This window comes from Betta splendens, chromosome 12 (assembly GCF_900634795.4).
Source record: "Betta splendens chromosome 12, fBetSpl5.4, whole genome shotgun sequence".
Taxonomy (NCBI): Eukaryota; Metazoa; Chordata; class Actinopteri; order Anabantiformes; family Osphronemidae; genus Betta; species Betta splendens.
Window position 1 is genome coordinate 14,118,698 of NC_040892.2, and position 20,820 is coordinate 14,139,517.

The window sequence follows — 20,820 nt, forward strand, 5'->3', positions numbered from 1 at the left end:
AATTATCTGACCACCTGAGTGGGAATAACCTGTACGAAGATTTTCAGTTAGGATTTAGAAAAAATCATAGCACAGTGTGGTGGAAATTTTCCATAAAGAAGCAGATGAGAGAGTTGTCCTTTTGTGCGATTTTTTTTGAAATAATAAAGAAAATAAAAACAATGGGGCAAGCAAATAAAAAGCATGGATGTTGATCGTGCACATCAACAAACCAAAAACCAGCTGGGGAGATCAGTGCACACACACGAAGGTGTGATGCAAAGAGCCCACGATCCTCAAGTTGCTTCTGTCTTTGAACCCCTTTCTCTGGCTCTGGTGGAATGTCTCTCTGCAGCAATGGAATTGTTTGTGCCACCTTATCTCGCTGTGAGTGAGAATAGAATGTTTGCTTTCTCACTTCTGCATCATCATGTCTTGTTATCCAAAGGAAGGAACACCAAGCTTCCAAGACAAGATGCATTCGCTTTAACAGCCTTGGGTCTGGTGGGGAGTCAGATAGGATGGAGCCAGAGACAAAAGACAAACATATATCATAAATTATTAGTCAGTCAAATGGAACATCAGATATTTAGACTTGATGTACGACAGCACAAGAGATTAGTTGTTTGTGTGAGAATGTTCAGTTCAGTATTGCACCTAACCAGCACAGGAGTGTGTTGGATAAGAAATAGCACAAGGCAAAAATTTCCCATTACACACAGGAACAGCTCTGGTTAGAGTCATTAATGATTTTGTATTAGCTTCGGACAATGGTCTAGTTTCTGTCCTTGTCCTGTTAGATCTTAGTGCTGCATTTGATACAATTGATAATAACATTCTATTACAGAGACTAGAACATAGAATTGGGATTAAAGGAACAGCATTGGGATGATTTAAATCCTATTTGTTGAACAGATTCTAGTTTGTTCATGTTTATGAGAAATTCTCCACATGCACAAGAAATAGCTATGGAGTACCACAGGGTTCTGTGCTTGGTCCAATTCTGTTTAGCCTATACATGTCTCCTCTACTGTAGGTGAGATTATTATTAATTCTATTAATATTAATTTTAATATTATAAAAATCTGAGAGAGACACTATAGAGTCAGATAGCCTCCCTGGATGGAATAACATAAGCTTCAGATTCTACTGTGAGGAACCTTGGTGTCATCTTTGACCAGGAGCTCTCTTTTACATCATACATTAAACAAATCTCCAGAAACGCTTACTTTCATCTTAGAAATATAGCTAAAATCAGAAGCATCCTCTCTCAGAGCGATGCAGAGAAACTGAACCATGTATTTGTTACCTCTAGGCTGGACTACTGTAACTGCTTAGGATGCTCATAGGATGTTCTTACAGCTCCTTAAAAAGCCTACATTATTCAAAATGCTGCAACCAGAGTTTTGACAGGACTTAGAAAGAGAGATCACATTTCCCCTACATTAGCTTCTCTGCACTGGCTGCCTGTAAAATGTAGGATAGAATTTAAAATTCTCCTATTCACTTACAAAGTACTTAATGATAAAGCACTTTCTTATCTCAAAGACCTCATAGTTCCTTATGCTCCCAGCAGAACGCTTCGTTCACAGAGCGCTGGGCTACTTGTGGTTCCTAGAGTCTTCAAATGTAGAAGGGAGGCAGAGCTTTTAGCTACCAAGCTCCTCTTCTCTGGAATCTGCTGACACACTCTCCACCTTTAAGATTAGGCATTAAACCTTCCTTTTTGATAAAGCTTATAGTTAGAGATGGTTCCGGTCACTAGCAATGATTGTTTGTCACAGGAACCATCTCTTAGTTGAGCTGCAATAGACATAGACTGCTGGGGGACTTAATTTATACACTGAGCTCCCCTGTTTCCTTCTACCTCTTCTGTCCAATAACCTCCCATCATTGTTCTATGTTCAACTAACCTTGTCTCTTTCTCTCCAGTAGTTGTGCTTCTCTCCCGCCATCTCTCTCTCTCTCTCTCTCTCTCCTCCACTCTGTCCTCACCTACAGGTATCATTGGACTCAAAGTTTGGTGACTGTGATGAGCAGCTGTGGATCAAACCATCCTGCCTGTAACCAGTCCGTGGTCCAACAGTCCTGCCTGTGCTCTGTTGTTGCTTGTTGTTGTTGCTGTACTTTTCTCTCTCTCTATCCCCTCACCCCAACCGGTCAAGGCAGATGGCCGCCCACATCCAGCCTGGTTCTGCTGGAGGTTTCTTCCTCATTAGAGAGGGAGTTTTTCCTCTCCATTGTTGCTGTCAAATTAAATGCTTGCTGTATGTGGGATTTGTTGGGTTTAGTTGTGTAAGGTCTTAAACCTTGCTTTGTAAAGTGCCTTGAGATAACTTTGTTGTGATTTGGCGCTATATACAGTAAATAAAATTGAATTGAATAGCTGGGAGCTTCTGTGCCTTAACCACTAGGCTGTTGGTCCTCTGATGGTGACCTACTGTATGGACAGACACTAAGTTCCTTCTTACAGCATTATGTTAACAAACCCTTGATTTGAGCAGAACCTTTAAAGTTATGGATCCATGAAGAATGTTCTTGTTAAGCAGTCTACAAATATATCTGTTTTTTATGGTTCAGGTGAAGTTGCGTGAAAGTCGCTCTTGTGTCTTTTGTTCATGTAACGAGTCAGTTCTTTGCAATTGTGAAGCCAAACTGGAGGATAATATGGAACTTCCCTCATACTGAGGAAGCTTTTGGTCGTTGTCAGTTGTCATTTATTCCTGGCTTGAAAAAAAATGCCAGTAAATGTAGTGCTAAACAGTACAACACAGTAATACGTAGTATAATTAAAACAAATAAAATATCCTTGTGGATGTTGAGTGAATGTTTGACTAAAGGGCATTGTATTCAAAACTGCTGTAATTTTCTACTTACTTAGACATAAGTAACTTGAACTTCAATTATAACATTTAAGACACTCATGAGGTTTGTGTACTCTCTCTCTCTCTCTCTCTCTCTCTCCCTCTTTCTCTCTCTCTCTCTCTTTAAAAAAAACAAAACTCCCTTCTCACCCTCCACCCCTGCAGTTATGTGCTTGACTGTCTCAAGGGCCTTTTTGCACAGGTACACCTTGGGTCTATTAGCTTGGTTTAATAATTATTGTTGTTAGGGAGGTGACATTTAAAAAGAGAATAAACGGCTGCTTTAGTCTTAAAAGATAACAGGACTAATTGAATTTGACTTCCACAATAGGTTTCCACACTGAGTTTCATGTGCCATTGCAGGCAAGCCCCAGTACTTTTTAGATGTTGGTTTCATTATGTATTTTAATGTATGTGGCCCCAAAGGTCTTAAGTGGTCTTATTTACATGGATTTAGAGCATAGCACTTTGTGAGCACTTGAGGGAAATTATTCAATCAGGTCATTTCACATGGTCAAAAATAGGACACAAAATGTGCTGTAAATGTTTTAAAAAAAGCCTGAATGGAAATTATTCACATTTTACATTTTCTAATAATACAGAAATAATAATAATACAAATAAATAATATTGTGTGAAGCAGCAATTGCCACATCTACTGTATGGAGAACAAGAACGACATTACGATCATTCGCAGATTAGAGGAAGTGTGCATTTACTTGCCAATGATGATAATAAAAATATATTCAAAAAGATTTTAAAAAATGTTACTCTGGATATTTGAAATTCTGTGATTCCATTGCTCCAAAGGATTTGTGTGCCAGGTATATCTGTCTGTAAGCATTTGTTTGTGTGTAAGAGAAACAAACAGCAGTCAGGTCATGTACAGTAATTCCAATCAGAGTGATGGGACTGTGTGAAGTCAATTACTCCTTTGTTGTCACATTTGAATTATTTATTTTGATTAACTACACTGTCCTTCTTTATCTGACGCCCATGGTAATCATAATGGTCAATACCAATCAGCTTTTTTTAATGAAGGAAAAACATAATTTATTAACATAATCTACAGAATCGTGCATGTGTGCAAGATTCATTGATTTGTCATATTTGTGTGTTTCTTTACAGCTTCTCCATGGACCATGTTCAAGGAGCATCTGCTGCAGCAAAGGTGAGATTTATAACAAATGTATTAAAAAGCCACTAATGCCACTAATCTTTTAACTTTACAATACATACAATGTGTGTGCCTTCCAGGTAAGTCAAAATTCTAGTCAAGCATATAAACTGTGATAAAATCCAGTGGCCTTAACAAACCAAGTCCATCTGCCATTATCTACCGAACAATTAAATTTCTTTTTCATATGGTATTGTACAAGTGCATATCAAAACTAAGTTGTAAACATTTCCAGAAAATTCCTTTACATCCAGTTTGGACGGGTGCACTAGAGCTACAGTTTGGACGGGTGCACTAGAGCTAAGTAGTAGTGTAGTGTGTCATGGTAAAACAAAAGTTAAAAAAAAAACATTCACCACCTTTGCTCTGTTTATGTGTGGAGTGGTCAAACAACAAAACTTACAGGAAAGGCAATGTGTAAAATGTGTTTTAGTCCAGAACTACAGTTTTTCACAGCTATGGGAATAATGCAGCTGCTGTTAGCAGAATCAACTGACTAAAAACCGTATAGTCAGGTGGAGGCGAATGATTTGCTGTGGCAATCCCTAATGGGAATAGGCGAAAGGAAAAAAAAAATTGAGAAAATACGCTACAGTATGAGACCATAGTGGTTATTGCCTTATTCAGTTACTACTTATCTGTTATCTTATCTGTTACTTATCTGTTATCTTATACTTATATGCTGGAAACCACCAACCAACTTTCCTGAGTTAAAGCTGTTCTCTTCAAGGAGAAATCTCTAATCTCTCAAAGCCACTGATTACAAACATTTTGTTGAAAACATTTTGTTGAAGTTATGAAAACAGATTCACATATACTTCCAACCGTCCTGGTGCCGGGTCCCCCCCCCCCCCTGCACCATGAGTTATGAGATGTGTACAGTCCAGCTCCAATACCCCTGCATGCTGCAGTATTGGATCATTGTAAAACCAAGACTCTTGTATTTCAGGCCATATAAACCATTTCCAGCAATCACAGCGTAAGCATGTTTTAGTCCAAAACACATGGTATGTCAACAATGGTCTGAAAACTGCAAGTTTCCTGCTCCAACTCCTGAACAAAATATTTTTGCTTATATCTATAAGGGTTTGTGCCTCTGTTATTTTGCTTCGGTATAACTGTAACAAAAGAGGAAGGAGTTTCCTTTCCAATGACACCAGCCCTTACCATTTAGGAACTACAACCATTTTAATTTGAGTATGCCAAATTGATTCCTAAGGGTTTTTAGGTTTAAATAAAAAAAGGGGAAAACAGGGTTGAAAAACTTTCAAACACTTTACAGTACTTTGCATTAGTTAAAGCAGCTTTGTCGTTGTTTACCAATACTGGCTGTTAAACACATCTTTTCAGCAGTAGCAGACATTTGAGTTACAACTTTGTTGTCCTCACCATGACATCATTGTCCAGTCATAATATCAGTGTACTTCTGACCTTATTCCTGACTTTGACTCAAAGTTTAGAAGCTGGGTGGTGTGTGGTGGAATAGAAAAATGAAGATGAGAGAGGTGAGCATAAAGGAAGGAGCATGAGTGTGCGAGCATTCATTTTGAAAGCTATTATGGACACAAGAATCAGGACATGTATGTATGTAAGAACAAGAGAAATGCATTTCCTCAAAACCAAGATACAATGAGAGGTTAGACTGTTTTTTAACCTGACACTCCTATAACTGCACTGTGTGCACCGCAGTGGCTGTGACTGCCTAACCTTTTTGCTGAAGGTGCCCTTTTCAAATGGAAATGAAAAGAGTGTGGAGCACTTCCAACTCATCACAAGCGATAACAGGACAGTTCTGCAGCAGTCTACTGTAGATACCTATCATTAGCACTTTCACTAAGGAAAAGATTAGTTTAGGTCACTTAGAGGCATTTAAACTGATGACTAATACTGCTATTAGAACTACAGTAGTTCTGTAACTCGTCATTCATTTTCCATTAAGTCCCCTACTATAACATTATACTGTCCGCTGTGTGTCTCGTCAGCCTGAGAATATATGTTGTTATTATCATCATCTTTAGCAGTTTATACTGTAGCAGCTTTCCTAACCAGCCTGCTCTCCAGGGGGCTGTTCAATAAAACATTATCCTCCTAATTGTATTAACACTGTTTCAGACCTGGAGTGCACCGTGAACAGGATCTATTTAGCTTTTTTGTGGAAGCTTTTTCCCATTGTTTGGCAGTTTGAAATTAAGACAAAAAGGTCCAACGTTTCCTGAAAGCCTTTGTTTTAGCAATTGTACACTAAGTATTGAGCTGGGAGAATGGTTGCTAAACTAAAATTTTTACATCACAGTTTTTCACTGCCAAGCCAGGAATAAAATACTAACATCAATATTGTTTAAAATAATTAGTGGAACACTTTATGACAAGTTTTCTGGGGTTATCTTAGCATCCAAACTGCTAAAATTTGAAAAAGGATTGATTGTCTACAAGAAACGCAGAACAGTTGTTCTTCAACTGCTTTCTTTTAATTATTATTACGTTTTTTTTTTCAGGATATACTATAGGTTGTAGTTCTCGCATGCCATATAGTAGAATAGAGTTAGCTTATAGCCAACCGCATACATGCTGTTTAGCTAGCTAGCGTGTGCATCAAAGTTCCTTCAACATGTTTTCTCATACCAACAAAGTCCTTGCTGTCAAACAGCTGTCCTCCTCTTGTATTATTAATATTAATATTAATATTAATAATAAGAAGAAGGAGAAGAAGAATTATTTCCTCTCATACACTGAGCATTCTCTAATTAGGTTGAAAAATCTTTACCAATGTACACTATAATTTGTAAAAGCAAAATCACATAAAGGTCCATGTAAACAAAGACTATCAACCAATGGAGGGCTGAACCAACATGAAATTTTAACCATAGGCTCATCCTAGGCGTAAATTTAAGCGTTACAGTACTAACTCAAAAGTGTGTATTGCCTCCTTGTTCATGTCTGAAGTCCAGACATCGTGTGGACATGCCCTGGATGAGTGACAGATGGTATCATAGGAGCTTGTCTCATAGACCTAGATCAGTGACCTCCAGTTGTTTTGTCTTGGCATGGAGGTCTTTGCGTACCTCTGTGTTTATTTTCAATGATTTACAGCCTGCATAATATTTACCACAGTGTGTCCAGACTTTTTGTCACGTCTGCTCTGTGTGAACCTGTCTTATCTGGGAAGTAAGCGGGCATCACTAGGAGACCTGACAATCAATAATGTCAGTGTTTTTTTTATTTTTTGATCAGTCATTCTTGAACATACTAACACATGCCAATGATATTTCAGATTTGTGACACTACAGAATACTTATTACTGTAATTAATGTAAAAACATGCATAGTCATGAAGTTCAGCTCTGTGCTGAATTTGTCCCAAAGGTTATGTTAGGAGATCAATAGCTTCTAAAATGAAGCACTGCAGTTCAAGGAGGCTTAAATAAAAAAAATGTGCTATTGATTCAGAAATGTCTCAATAAGAGGAGAGTTTCACAGACAATCATTAAACTTCCTTTCTTATCATTCGCATGAAAATTATGTAATTATACAAATGCCTGTTGTAAAAATATTTTTTTTTCCAGTATCTTTGAATTCTCTTCCTGTAGAGCACAGCAGTAGCTACAGGTGTACCTAGAAAAGCATTTCCTCTAGAAAATGCACTGTCAATGCTGTTTTAAGATAAGATAGGATAAGAATAAAACTTTAATAGTCACACAGCAGGGATATTACTTCACACAACAGCAACTACGTGGCAGAGGAATATAGTGATATAATCAAAACCAGTTAAAAAGACACTTCATGACACTTTGTGTTGGCACAGTACAACACAGTAAAGTACAGGTAGAGTGAGTAAAGGTCATTGGAAGGGTTATTGAACAGTAATAAATATAAATCTTGTACCGTTTTGCACAAATGTTGCACAGAGAAATTGTTGCACTGTGCATAAATATAGAATAGATATATAATAATGCACAGCGTTTGCACAAATATTGTACAGAGGAGATGTAACCACTGATGCAGTGGGTAAGTGAATGTAGTGGGAGGTAAGTAGCAGTTCTGATTGTATAGTCTTATAGCAGCAGGTAGCAGATAGAATGGAATGACCAGTATTTCCTATGTATCTCACAACCTTTACAGATCTAAACAATAAATAGAGGCAGTTAGATCAGTTTTAATGGTGTGTGGAGCAAACACGTTTTCAACTTATTTTATAGTGCTTGTTTGTTAAATCTTAGCATGACATTAATGACCTCCTTTCTGTCAGGTTGCTCAAATTCTGCTCAGAGGGCCGGTGGGACAGGGATGTTTACAAGGTCCTCCATAGAACAACCTGAGTCCATCAGGACTTTATTGAAGATGGTCTCCATCACATTTTCCACGTAATCTGCACCATAACACTAGAGTTACAAATTACCCGTCAACAGACTAAAATATCAAAATAAATTGACCAACTGCATACAGAGTAAATACAAACACAAAAACGGCAACAAATAACCTAAAAGAATGTACACTTGGTTTTACAAAAAGTACACAAATATAAATTTTGACAATGTGATAACAGTTTAATGATATAACTCAAGCCACATAATCCATAGAATCCCTAACTTGACAGTTGTATCACTTTACTTATTCTTAATAATAACGTCGTGACTACTACTACAAACCTGGCGCCACACTTCACCCTGAACACTAAATGCTACAGTGGTGGCTGGTAGCTTAAACCGCACATTTAACACATTTTTTCCTATTAACAACAGCATAAAATGCGGAAGATATACATACCATTTAACGGTACCCGTGGATCAAATAGGAGGAGAGACAGCTCTGAATGTCTTGACGCAGCGAGTGCTCATTTATTACTGAGGAGCACATGCACTGGGACCGTAGCTTTCCCCTTCTAGAATCCACAGCAGGCAACAGTGCTCAGCATAGGATCAGTACCAGCCATTAAGTCACGTGCATGAAAAAAAAATGAAATAATGGGGGTTTCTTATATACCTTATAACTTTTTGTTAAATAAAACTATCAGCCTACTACAGTAGCAGCAGTATCATGTGAGCAGTGTCTGTAGCATCCAGGAGGGGAACACTAGTCCAATTCTCTATTTTGAAAATACCTTTCCTTAATGCAACTACTGCATGTGTAAGCAGAAAGTTCCACACCAAAATCAATAGCTGTGTATTGTTTCTGAAAAAAAAAACAATAAAAAAAAATAAATAAATGTACACTGAAAAAAAATAAACATAAACTGTATAGCACGGAAGGACAGATTTTTTCCCTCATCTCCTTGGTTACTGGTAGCAGGACGAAGAAAAAACGAATCTAAATCATCATCTAAAAGAATGAAGCCTTATGCATTTATATATATGAAATAAATCAAATAGTGTTGAAGATCATTGGCTAGGGGTTGCCTGGTTACCCGATATAAGGGGAAGGCTTACAGCCTCCATCTTGTAATGTTAGTTATGACTCACAGAACTGGGAAAAAAAAATCGGTCAGGGGTTGGAGCAAAAACTTCTGAACTCTTCAGACCATTGTGGATATACCATGTTTTTTAAACGAAACGCTTTATCAGATTACATTCGCTGGATCTTAACAGACAGAATGAGACCACACAACATGAATGAGCGATGTTTGGGGTTCAGAAGTCGTCAAAAGTAAGTGATGGAAGATTTATTATTTTTGTATTGTTGAGCGTTTGGTGACTACACTGTGACTGGAAATGGTTTATATTGTCGGAAAGACGAGTAAAAGTCTAAGCTTTCCAACAGCGTGCAGCTTGTGTGGCTGTGTGATGACGGCAGGTTTAGTTCCGGTTGGGGTTTTGTTTTGATGGGGTTAGTTCCGGCTGGGGCAGCGTTTTGATTGTTGGGATTGTTTTCACCTGTTATGAGTGAGTATTTATTCCCTCAGTTTTCCCCTGATCCCTCGTCGGATCGTCGTTGTTAAACACGGGATCACTGACCAGGGCTGCCCTACCGTTTTTCGGTTCAGGAAGTTAAGATATTGACGAGTTGGCCGTGAGTTTTGTTTTTGATTCGTCAGGTGACCAGCGGTCACGATTGCCAATGCGTTTGTCACGGAAACCTTTGTGGATGGTTGTTGGTGGGATGTCTTAGTTTGATTATTTGTGATCTGGATGCCAAATGCCCAGGACTGTATAAAGAAGATCGCACAGGCGAAAGTTTCTTTGAGACGGTGTTGCTGCGTTAGCAACACCGTCAGTCACCGTTCGTCAGATGTTGCTCTACGAAGAAAAACCCGGACATCAAACCATCCGTTGTTACCCTGCTGAGTGCTACCCAGCTGCGGCCTCAGCCTGAATCACCTGACCTGCTTCATTCACCGGAACGCACACTCCTTCACCATAACCTCCTCCACGGCTTCATTCCGCTCATATTACTCCGACAAACCTTATAACCGCCACCCGCCTACTAACTTGTGCTTCAGTTCTCCGTAAGTGATATTATTGTTTTACTTCATCTGCCTGCAGTCCGTATAGTGTCTAATCACGCATCCCTTTTTCTCCTTAGCGGAGACGCGGCGGTGTGAACGTTCTCGCGCAGCTCTTTTGTTTTGTAAACCGTGAAATAAATTGTTTAAAAAGAAAACGAGTCGACTCTGCAGCTTACTCTTGGAGTCCTTATTCGAGCGTGACCCGCTCGCTGAGTAAATTGTGACAGGCTGAGGTTAAGCGGCAGGACTCTACACAAATCGTAACTCATGGGGGGGTCCCTGTACAGGGACAGCTCCAGAGGCCTTGCAAGCTAACAGGTTAAACCTTACTTTGCAAAGCATCTTGAGATAACTCTGTTGTGATTTGGTGCTATATATAATTAAAATAAATTGAAATTGAATATCCTGCACTGTGTGGGTAAAGATCCTGATTACCAGGCCTGAAAGTGATGAGGAGTTTGCCTAAATTGTCTAAATAGTCATCAGTTTTTTCTAACTACAGTAGGAAAGAGTTCTGACTGTTTAATAGGGCCTGGGTCCAAGTATACTTTGGTTGCAATGTTCTCAACCAAAGTCATTACATAACTGGTTGTTTTGCATGGCAATACCAGTTGTTGGGCTTCCTCATCAATAACAGAAGACACTAAGCCCACAGCACCTGCTACCACTAATTTCTCTGATCAGAGGGATCTTCCACAAAGCTCACATGACTTCTTTCCCTTCTTTCTCCGACTGGTTGTAATACGTAATTGACTATAAAAGAGCCTTGTAGCGGATTCAAATTATTAATAGTTTGATATTAATGCAGAAACATTAATATACCTCGAAGTTGGGGCACCAGGTTTGTTTTAAAGCTGAAACCACGCTTGTATTAATCTTGTCAACGCCAGATATCAATTCAATGAGTTACCAGTCATGAACAACAATAACAACTTTCTTGTGATAAAACCAAATCAGTCTGTTATGCCGTGAATTCTTCGCGGTTCGGTCGCGTTTCAGTGACCTCTGCTTAAATCTGAAGAACAATGCACACAAAACCAGATTCCTTTTAATGTTTTATTAATCTAACACTACTGGATATATGAATAACATAATATGGAAATACTCAAATAAACAGAATAGAAAATGAGAGAACGATCAGAATGAAATGATGAACAGTCAATGAATCAATGAGTGAAAACACAAAGAATGGTCAAGACCTGAGTGTGTGATGGCTTTGATCAAGCGAAAAGAGTATTTGTCTCTAACTAATTCGAATCTAAGGATAACTAATCAATTTGGAATGTTCAATTTTAGAGCTTTGAGAAACACCAGAATTCTCAGAGGATTAGAGCTGTTCGTCTTGCCTTAGTTTGTAGCTGTAGCCGCTGTGCAGCGTCTCCCGTTACCGGTTGGTTGAGCAGGCGTGCCCTCTCTGGTCCAGGTGCCATGGCCTCTGGGCCAGGAATCGTCGTCTGCGGTGATGATGACGGCTCGGGTTGAGCGAAGTAACAGTCAGCCAGGCTGGACCTTCCAAGGTGTTTCAAAGCGTCAGCGCTACTTAAACTAGCCCAAAAAGGAAATGGGCTGGAATCTAATTTAATTAGTTGGATCAAAAATAGCGAGTCAATTAAGGACGGTTTGTTATAGTTTCAGTTTCGCGGAGTTTCTTGATGACTTTCTAACGTTACAAAATTCGTTGCTCGTTTGTGTTTTTAAGTTTAACTTAGGTTTACAAAATTTAAGAACAAAGGAAAATTAAAGAAAAGTAATGCGACGCAAAAAGAAAAGATGAAAGAAGTTTGAAGATAGAGGGAAATCCGATTTGCCTAGGGTGTCACTGGTTTAAATACCCCTGAGCAGTGGTCACTGCAGGGCGGAGAATTTAGTTCAACCAGTGGTGAAGAGTTCCACCTCTTCAGATCAGGAATAAAACTATTGGATTTCGATTGCTCCTAAATCTGGGATAACTAAGCTTTCCTCTTTTCATCAAGCTCAAAGTTCCATCACACCATAACACAATACACGTGTAACAATCACTTTGACACTCAAATAAGCAGCGAAGTCAGAATGGTTAAACAGCAATATTAAATGCATAGAATATTAAGGTCTTATACGTGGTCCCTTACAACGCTGTAACAAATTAAATGTTATTCATGATGACTGGTCTTGTCTTATGCAACACCCAGTAAACACTGAAACATACACGAATAATAAATGCAAGCAAAATCAAATTATAAATGACCTAAAGTGGACATTACTAATTAAACAATTGTAACACTTAAAAATGTAATACAATAATGAGGATACCGAATTGTAGCTCGTGGAAATAGTCTGTGTATGTTGCACAGATTAAAAGAAGTAAAGACGGTGAGTCTCTCTATTTCAACTTTGTGCCTACACACAAAGGACAGCATGGTGATAAGTTGAAGTCCCTTTGTAACTTTAGGAATTTCCTGGCAAATCTGTAGATCAGGCATTAAACATCACACAGAAACCAATCTAATATCAAATGAAAACGTTTTGTCCACAGAATACAATGACATCTGTTTCATGGAAGTTGAAAGTTCTGGTGCATGGGAACCAGAACGTGTTTCCAAATGAAGTCTCCTGTTTTCTTAATGAGCACATTCCACATTTTATGGCTGGTGGTCCCAGTTCTGGGAGAGACAGCTTCTCAGTGATAATTGTGACAGCCTATCCTTTTGGCCTGATAAGCAGAGGTGGAATCCTTAGAGATTTACAGGTAGATCAACAAAGTGGACTCATGGTTCTTTGATATGGACATTTGAGATGTTGGCGCCAATTGGTGCCTGTGGAGATAGAAACCAGTCTCCTGTGGTGGGGAAAGATTCAGGGTCCCTTATCTCTGGGGACTGGAAAGGACAGGGGCTCTTCAATGGAGGGAGTTAAGTTCACATGTAGGTCAGGTTACCTCAGTCCTGACGTGGATTGCTACAGCCTATAACTCAGTGCCTCACACATGGATCATGGAATGCTTGGAACTATATATATATAATATAATATATGCATTACCCTGTTGCCTACAGTCCACGATTGGCAAAGAAATCTTGGTAAAGGATTCATCATTACCAAATGAACTCTACATTGATTTTATTCACACTCATTTACACTTGAATTTAAATCTATTATCTATCCAATGATAGATAAATAAATAATAACTAAACAATAATTACTTTCTTTGGTGTGAGCGCATGACCTTGTTGAACATTACATATCAATATCCAATATCAATATGTAAAAAATACATTTATATTTCCATTTTTTTACGTATAATGTCAGCAGACATCTAACGCCATCCGATGCGTTGCCGATCCGACCTGAAATCTAAGCTCTGATTCACCACTGATAGTTTTGTAAGTAAAACTCACACACCCACAGATTCAAATTACATTCAATGTCACAGACAGTTGCAGCGCTATCTGTTTTCTTGATGAAGTTGATTAAAGTAGGAAAAAAAGGAAAAGTAGTAAAAGTGCAATAGGAGCAGTATGGTTTCACTTGGCAAAATCTGTGCAGACTAAAACCAAAGATTATTTGAGCCTCACTGACAACAAAACAACAAATACCACAAGTACTACAAACAATTAATTCAGTTACATGCACGGGACAAACTCTCCAAACTTTCTGTTGACACACATAGCTTTAACCCTTGAATGATTTTAGAGTTTAGTTTACAGATAGAGCACATTGGTGTGCAAAATCAATAAAAACAAAACTTACAGTATCTAGTTTTCTGGCTGTAATTGAAATACCTAACCAGTTTGAGTAGATTAAAGCCCAAAATTGTAGCTAATGGCTGGTGCTGTTCCTCTGCACACATGGCTTGTTGCATGCTGCATTTGGGATTTTAAAATTAAACGTCTTACATGTTAAATAATAAAAGACTAATATTTATGCTCACTATCAATTTCAAGATAGATCAGGTCAGTTCTGCATCCTGACATACTGCAGACTATATTTAAAACTGACTTCCCACTGTCTTGTTATTATCTTTCTCTCCCCCGCGCTTCTCTCGTCTTTTTTCTTGCTCATTCCTGGCTGCATTTTCTCAACGTTTCTGCTTATTTACCTGAGGTTTTTCCCCTAAGCCCTCCAAGCTGCTTTACTACTGCTAATGCTTTGCATTTGCCTGCAACCACAAAACGCCCAATCACAAAGACATTATTTAATGGGAGAGCTGGAACCTTTTTTCGATTGCTATCTACTTTTTAACACTTCATCGTAGAATCGCCGTTCAACTTTCTAAACGTGTGTCATCTGTAGGAGATGTGGGCCATTACTTTTTATGTTTTCACTTATTACACTTTTGACGTTATTCAACTTTTCAACGTTCTCTGTGTAAATCAGTGTCCTCGTGCCTTCTATACTTTTCAACTTTTAAGCGTTTAAACATTGGGTGGTTTTTGTCAAATTTTCAGCTTTTCCATTAGTGTGTAGACTATTTTACAGTTCAGCAAATAAACACAAACACACTAACTATGGTGCTTTTATTGTTAATGGCTTAATCTAAATCTATTCCTTTAATAGGGCTATTTTTGCTTTTAAATGATAAATTATGACTATTTAAGGACTATTTTAAAATTTAATAATCACTCACACATGGCCTCTAAATCCTTTGAAAATAAAAACACCAATGTAATTAATTACCTTAAATGGCAAGATTTTTGGTTCTGACTGGTTAATTATGACTAATTAGTAACCTATTACACAATTAAGCAATACCTGCAAATACTTTGTCAAATCCTTTCAAATTAAAAAGCTAGTTAGCTTTTTCATGATTGTCAACAATACACCTTGGTCAACCTTTTAATCTTTGACATCTTTTTACCTTGGTCAACTTTTGAAACATTGTTACCTTTTTAATCTTGTCATCGTTTGACCTTGGTCATCCTTTTCATCGGAATCTTTTTAATCGCTGTCATCGTTTTAATCTTTGTCAACATTTTGTCGTTTTCATCATTTTGTCGTAGTCAACTTTGTGACGTCAGCATCTTAATCAGCGTTTGTCATTGTTGCGGCAGCAGATCAGGTCTCCCACGTAATTTCTGAGAAATTACTTTTTCTAGTTTTTTACTGTACTGTATGTCTCTATCTGTTTTACGGTTTACTTACTATATTACATGTCAAAGGTTGTTGTTGGTCAGTGAAGATAAAAGCACAATTTTTACTTAATCTGGAATTTGTGGAGTCCAGCCACAAAATGGCCTCAGAGAAGAACCACGTCTAGGCTAACTTGCAGTACAAGTGCCCTCTCTCCATTTTGGCATATTGCCTTCTGAAATAGACTTCATTAGCAGGAGACTGCAGGTGTTCCACTTCATTCGAATGACGACCGATTTCATTAGCTCCCTCAAGTGCCAGTGTGCCCTCTAATGCAACAGCAAGAGACAGACTGATTGCTCACATACCTTGTTTGTTCCTGTTGATCCACCATACAGTGCACTTGCGTTAAGCTTCCGGGACACAAATGCTTTATAGGAACATTTTTGAGGTGACTGTCAAAGTGATTAGAATTCAGAATAGGTAGCATCAGGGTTCACCTTGGTTATTACACAGTTACCGTGTGCTGCTCAGTCCAGGACTCTGGAGCAACCACTGCTGATAATACAGATGGACAAGTGCAAGAAAGAATTGAGAATGAGGTGAAAACAGTCAGTGGAGGAGGAGGAGGAGGAACAGCATCAAGCATTTTTCCTCCTGTTTCCGTCCTGTGCAACACAGGCAGACACACACCCTGAAGCTGTGACTCTAAAGTGGTGACTTTGACTAAGGAATTAATTAAAGAAAAGCTGTATGCTAGTGAACAGATAACTGAGAAAAAAAGGAAAAAGGCAGTGAGCAGAAAGGAGCAGATATGAAGCAGAGTAGTGATATTGGCAGCTCATCAGCATTTGAATCGTCAGTGTCATCCTTCTGATTGGCAGAGGAGCCAGCTGGCTTACAGGAGACAGATAGGAGCTGCGAGAGAGAGAGAGAGCGAGAGAGAGAGACAACAAAAACCTACCACCCACATGTGTGAATGGCACACTTTCTGTTCTGCTGCAAGCTGCGGCATTAGGGCCACAATGTGTTAATGTATGATATGAAGGCATCAGAAAGGATGTAGGGTGATAATTTATACATTTGGGATGGGAAGACTGACTGACAGTTAAGTGTATGTGGGTGTAATTTATGTTCTTGTTCTCTTTCTGTCTGCCCTTATTGGTTCTTCGCCTTTGTCTCCCCCCTAACCTTTTCTGCTTCTCTGTCAACCCTGGGTGCCTGTGGTTATCTCCCTCTGTCACTGCATTTTCTTTTCAGACTGTTACTTTGTGCATCTCCTAATTCTGTGTTCTTTACCCCCAACCACTGTCCTCAGAAATATTGCATCTATCCTCTGTCTCCTCCTCTCCACAGCTCTTACCATCCAGATTTTACCATCAAATCTCATCCATACTCTAATACAAAACATTTGGCTCTAATCATTCTTAAACATTACCACCTTTCTACCCTCATTATAATCTCCCATCTGTTTTGTCTGTCCCATCTAGAACTTTACCTTCTGTTTGCAGATTCAGTAATTAATGAAACAATTTTTTGTCTTCTGCATTTGTTGTCTTCTCTTGATCTCCTCCTCCAACTGCACCAGTCTGGGTTTTATAAAGGTGTGGCGGGATCACAGGTGACTCTGTCCAGTCTGGCCAACCAGTCCCGCGCAATGTTGGAGGAGCAGGCCCGTCATCTGCTAACAGAGGCAGAGAGGCAAACCATGGGCTACTATGTGGAGGAGTACAGGGATGGACACATTGGCGTGGAGCAGTTGGTGATGGCCCTGTTTGAGCTGCTCAACACACATGCAAAGGTGAGGAATATTTAGGCCTGTGTTAGTCTAGGAACAGAAAGAAAACGATCAAAACAGAATCAGTTTTCTGCTTGTAGGAATTACTTCTCACGTACTGTTCAGCCAGTGTGCATGTGATTGCTTTGAGGCTTGAATTGAAGATGTTCTGAGATGTATGCCTGGGCTTCCTGCCGACGCTTACAATTCTATTTTGTTTCTTCTTCCGCCCCTGCTCTTCAAAGCCTCTTGATTTTCTCAGTCTGCTTTCTCAGTCTTGAAAAAAAAACCCATAATAAATCAAATGCATTTTATTTGTAGCTGCTCCAGTACACTACTTGATCAGAAAGCTTTCCCATCTGCCTAGCACTGTACTCAGCTCTACTGTACTTTGCTTGTGCTATGTATTTAAAATTGAGAAAAAGTGAACTCATGAATGAATGAAATTAACACTTTTTTGAAATTTTGAAATTAAAGTTTATAACCAAGTCAATTTGTGCCGGTGTACCCTCCCCTGTTTCCCAGTTCTCCTTGCTGTCAGAGGTGCGAGGTTTGGTCACCCCCCAGGATCTGGAACGTTTTGATGGGATGGTTCTTCGACGTGAAATCCAGGCTCTAAAGGTGCGACAGGGAACAGCTGGAGCCACAGCACTTCAAACGGAGTCTCTATCCATTGTGTCGTACCCTGACACTCTGACCTCATCTTCAGCCAGCTTCATGACCAACACCACCCTCAGCTCAGCACGGGTATGTCTTTCTGTAATAATAATGCCTATTCTTTTTACTCTGTAGTATTTATTACACATATGTGGTATCTCTATTTGAAACTCCATTTTTAGCTCTGTGCAGAAAACCTTTGCATTTCTTATTTTTTTCTTGCATGTTTTAAGGTGCTCTAGCAGGTTAATGTCACAAACTATGATGGAAGAGTGTTGCTGTTTTATTATGGAGTGAGATTACTATCCTTAATCAAGATCATAGTTTTTAAATTCACAAGCGCACTAATGATTTAATGATCAGATTTTGTCATGCTTGTTTTTAAAACGCTTCCCTCGCCTTTAAAATTTCTCTGCTTGCGCCCAGATTTGCTCTGCTGGCGCTCAAATTTACTTTGCTTGCGTTCAAATCTGTATTCGTGCTCTCAGATTTCCAGTGTTCGTGCTCAAATCCTGCTCCTCGCACTCACTTCTTGCGGCTTGCTCTCAATTCGTCTCACGTGTGCTCTCACTTCTACGACCTGAGATAATCCTATCAAAAGTCACCAGCCAATAGAAGGCTAGGGCTGCTGACCAATGACATGACGCTTACTTGCAGAAGAGAAGCAAGGGCCTCATGCAGCACCCGTTTACTAAACTGGAGGAAACAGATTCATTGTTTCAGTGAGTGTGGAAGGTAAAAGTGGAGATTAGTGATGTTAACAGTTAAATTGGAAATACAACATATTTTCTGAGCTGAGCAAAGTCCAAGGTTAAAAAAAAACAAATCAGTGGAGGATCTGCACAGAGAATCTGCCGTTGTTGCCATTCACTTCAGCTGGTGTCTGTCCTGATCTACCGCACCCGATGATCTGCAGATGTTGTTGGGCTTGACCTACACGTAGACTTTACAGGGTGACAGCTTTATTTCAACAAAATATATTATAGTGTAGTTCCAATTCTCTGTCAGACGTCAACAAGTCTAACGACAGCCACAAATCGCCTTTTATGAAAAATAGAATGAGCGCATCATAGCATTATACTATGGGGGGCGGGGATTGGATTTGTGGTCGGGTCTGTTCTGTGTTCTTACGTTGTTGTATACCGGGGGTCTGAGAGTAACGCAATTTCAATTCTCTGTAGATCCAAAACTGTAGAAATTGACAATAAAGTTGACTTTGACTTTTTTAATACACAGACTCTGAAAGACTTGTTCTAAAGTCACTTTGCTTTTCTTCCACATGGAAAAAGTCATTGGTCAGCAGCCCTGGCCTCCTATTGGCTGGTGATTTTTGACAGCATTATCATGCGTCATTTGAAGAGAGACAGAGCGTGAGAGATTTTGAGAGAAAGCAGCAGAAACGAGAGCGAAGAGGAGGATTTGAGCGAGAGCATGAGAAATCTGGGGGCGCAAATACTGATTTGAACTCGAGCGGAGAAAATCTGAGCGCATTTTTAAAGCAAGCATGACATTTGAGAGCAAGCATGACTGATCTGAACATTAAATCGCTAAAGTTCGCTTTCGAATTGAAAAACTAGCTCTTGATTAAAGATAAAGATCTCACCCCATATTGTATTTTATCTGTCTTTTGAGTGTGTATTATGATTGGCTCTGTTTTTTTGTCTGTCAGCTCTCTCTTTCCACTCTGTCCTCGGCTGTTACAGAGAGCGCTGTGTATATATTTCCATGGATTATAACCTTTTGAACCTCTGATTCTGCAGAGGAAAAGATATGAGATTTGGCTGAACAATGACACATTTCACTGCCTTCCTGTTGAAACTCAATAGTCTTTCAGCTAATGTTTGATAGCTTCTGTTTTTTTTCCCAACTACTTATCTTCCTGTAGGAAAGACTGCTCTGGCTGATAGATATGATGGAGGTAGGATTCACTTCTGAAAGTGATGAATGAATTCCCACATGCACATACGGCATCCACACCAGAGCAATAAAATATAATGTTCCCTGAGGGCAGATGTAGAATTGCGTGGCAATGCTCTTCTTTTTTGGCTTTGCAGTGAATTTGATTTAGTGTGTAGTTTTTTCTTCTCTTTGTTTCTTCTAACTTGATATGTGATATGTGGTACTTCCTGTGGAACACTATTACTTATGCACTTACTTTTCATTATGTACTGAACCTTTGAAGGGCTTTACGTTACTGTTGCAGCAAAACTTAATAAAATCACAATGATAAAAGGTTCAATCAGTTGCTAAATAAAACATAAAATAACTCTGTTTATTACATATTTTACTGTACCGTTTTTCTTTCCTATCTTGAATCAGGTTTATTTTATTTATACTGAATTCTTTCTATTCATAACAGAAATACTTTGTATACTTTGTATTAAGACTGTTTAATTAAGTTCTGTTTGTAGTAATTGGAACCGAATAAGTATAGAATCATTTACCATTGCGCAGTATGTTTTTGCTATACTTAGCATACATGTAATGTATTGATGTTTTCAAAACGCAAACACAGAAGATAGAACATATGCTTGAATGCAGATTTTTCAGCAGTCCTTGTTGTTATTCAGATGCCCCAGACGGTTTGCCAGCCTTTCTGCTTACCCCTACAAAAGGAACATGTATATTACGCTTGTGTGGCTGAGTGTCTGTCAGAGATGGGTGTTGGTCCTTATTCTCTCAATGTGTCTGTGTGTCTAGCTGGTGCCTAGCCGGTGCAGCACTGCAGTCAAATGAGCTGCTGTTCACTTTTCTGTGAGTGCGTGATTTGTGCAATACTTACAGTAACAATGTTCCAATCAATGAGAAGAGCAGAGACTCACTCTAGTAAACATTGGAGATGATATTAGAACTACCGTCCTAAGGAAACATACAGTGAACTGTAAA

General features: G+C 39.0%; 1 protein-coding gene across 10 annotated transcripts in view; it reads left to right on the top strand.

The window, feature by feature from the left end:
- The window catches only part of whrna (whirlin a), a 122,194-nt gene that overhangs the window by 79,991 nt on the left and 21,383 nt on the right, over nt 1–20,820 (top strand). For 7 of the 10 annotated variants that reach the window (XR_008696217.1, XM_055513133.1, XM_055513136.1 and 4 more), the window contains 4 exons: nt 3,971–4,013; nt 17,089–17,301; nt 17,803–18,024; nt 19,820–19,852. Coding sequence is in view for 9 of the 10 variants with exons in the window: in XM_055513133.1 (XP_055369108.1) it covers nt 3,971–4,013; nt 17,089–17,301; nt 17,803–18,024; nt 19,820–19,852 (511 nt within the window). In the remaining variant the exon portion in view is untranslated. The remainder of the gene's footprint in view (nt 1–3,970; nt 4,014–17,088; nt 17,302–17,802; nt 18,025–19,819; nt 19,853–20,820) is intronic. The other 3 variants (XM_055513138.1, XM_055513132.1, XM_029168555.3) reach the window with 1 other exon arrangement.